Source organism: Mus pahari, chromosome 4, assembly GCF_900095145.1.
Source record: "Mus pahari chromosome 4, PAHARI_EIJ_v1.1, whole genome shotgun sequence".
Lineage (NCBI taxonomy): Eukaryota > Metazoa > Chordata > Mammalia > Rodentia > Muridae > Mus > Mus pahari.
Window position 1 is genome coordinate 111463052 of NC_034593.1, and position 1313 is coordinate 111464364.

A 1313-nucleotide genomic window follows, 5' to 3' on the forward strand; every position below is an offset into this window, starting at 1 on the left:
TTTTTTTTTTTTTTTTTAAAGGACTCTTGTGCCAGCAAGATGGCTCATGAGGTAATGGCCCTCACTGTCATGCCTGATGACCTGAGTTCGATCCCTGGGACTTACTTGTAGAGAACACACCTCCGACCTCTAAAAGAGCACTGTGACAAGTGATCTGCCTCCCACCAAACAAGCAAAATGGAGAAATAGAAATATATAGGTACATGGTAACGTTTTAAAAATGCATTATTTTTATGAAGTTCTTCATACAGATCCCAGCGAATTGACTAGTTTAAACTTTTAGAGTATGAGTAACAGTGCAAAACTGAGTGTCCACTCAGACTTAGCGGATGCCCAGGTTTCTACTTAGATTCTTTTCTCAGAATCAAAGATGGTTTTCTCGGACAATTTGATTCCCTGTACAGTAGTGTGAAAGTCTTGTTCACAATATCCACCGACTCACCCTGGATAAATGAGTTACCTGTTAAAGCTCCTGTAATCGGGCAGTTCTGCCTTTCCTTCAGGCTTGAAAAGTTTCGGGTACAAAGCCTCCAGGAGCTCCGGATCACTGCCAATGGCCTGCTCCCACGGAGACCGGTAGTACTTAGGAATGGCCGTCATGTTAAATCTTTCAGGAGGAATTTCCTCCAGTGGTCCAGAATATCCTTTGGAAACAGGGCACAGGGAATGAACAGAATGCCCTTCAGATACCAAATGCCAACTAACACCTTCTTGCCTTCAGTGTTTCTTGCTGGGGTGAGTTTGTGAAGAACCCTTTCTATGAGTCACCAGAAAGTAGTAAACAGAAGTGGAGATATTTAAAAACATTTTAAAATTAAGGAATACAAAAAATAAGACACTTTATTACTGTTCTTCTTATTAATAATTATTATTTTATTATTTTAATGATTTGCTTTTTTCAAATCATATTGTTTCCTCTTGACTATAATTTGTATTTATTTAAGTAAAACTATTATCTTTAAATGTGCCCTTTTATTATTTTACATTAGACTCAAAAGTAATTATTTTTGAAAAAGGAGCTGAGTACCCACTGTAGCCTTATTGTTCTGGAGTTCTTTATACACACTAATTACCTAGTTAAACATACTAAAGTATTAGCAATATGGAAAAAAAATGAGTGTACAGGTTACCACTGACTGTCAAAATGGGGAGAGTTAGCCCCTCCCAAGAATGAGCCTCCTGTGCTTATTCAATATAAAGTAATCAGCCCTGAGTTATATACACACTGTAGTGGCTATTCCTGGTTGTCAACTTGACTATATTTGAAATGAACTACAATCCAGAATTGGAAGGCTCACCAGTGAACCTAATCT

The 1313-nt window shown here is 37.8% G+C and overlaps 1 protein-coding gene across 4 annotated transcripts in view; it reads right to left on the reverse strand.

Annotated features, from left to right (window-relative positions):
* Window positions 1–1313, reverse strand: part of Myoz2 (myozenin 2) — a 28938-nt gene that overhangs the window by 7512 nt on the left and 20113 nt on the right. For all 4 annotated transcript variants that reach the window (XM_021197026.2, XM_029537193.1, XM_029537192.1 and 1 more), the window contains one exon: window positions 461–644. In XM_021197026.2, the coding sequence (XP_021052685.1) occupies window positions 461–644 (184 nt within the window). The remainder of the gene's footprint in view (window positions 1–460; window positions 645–1313) is intronic.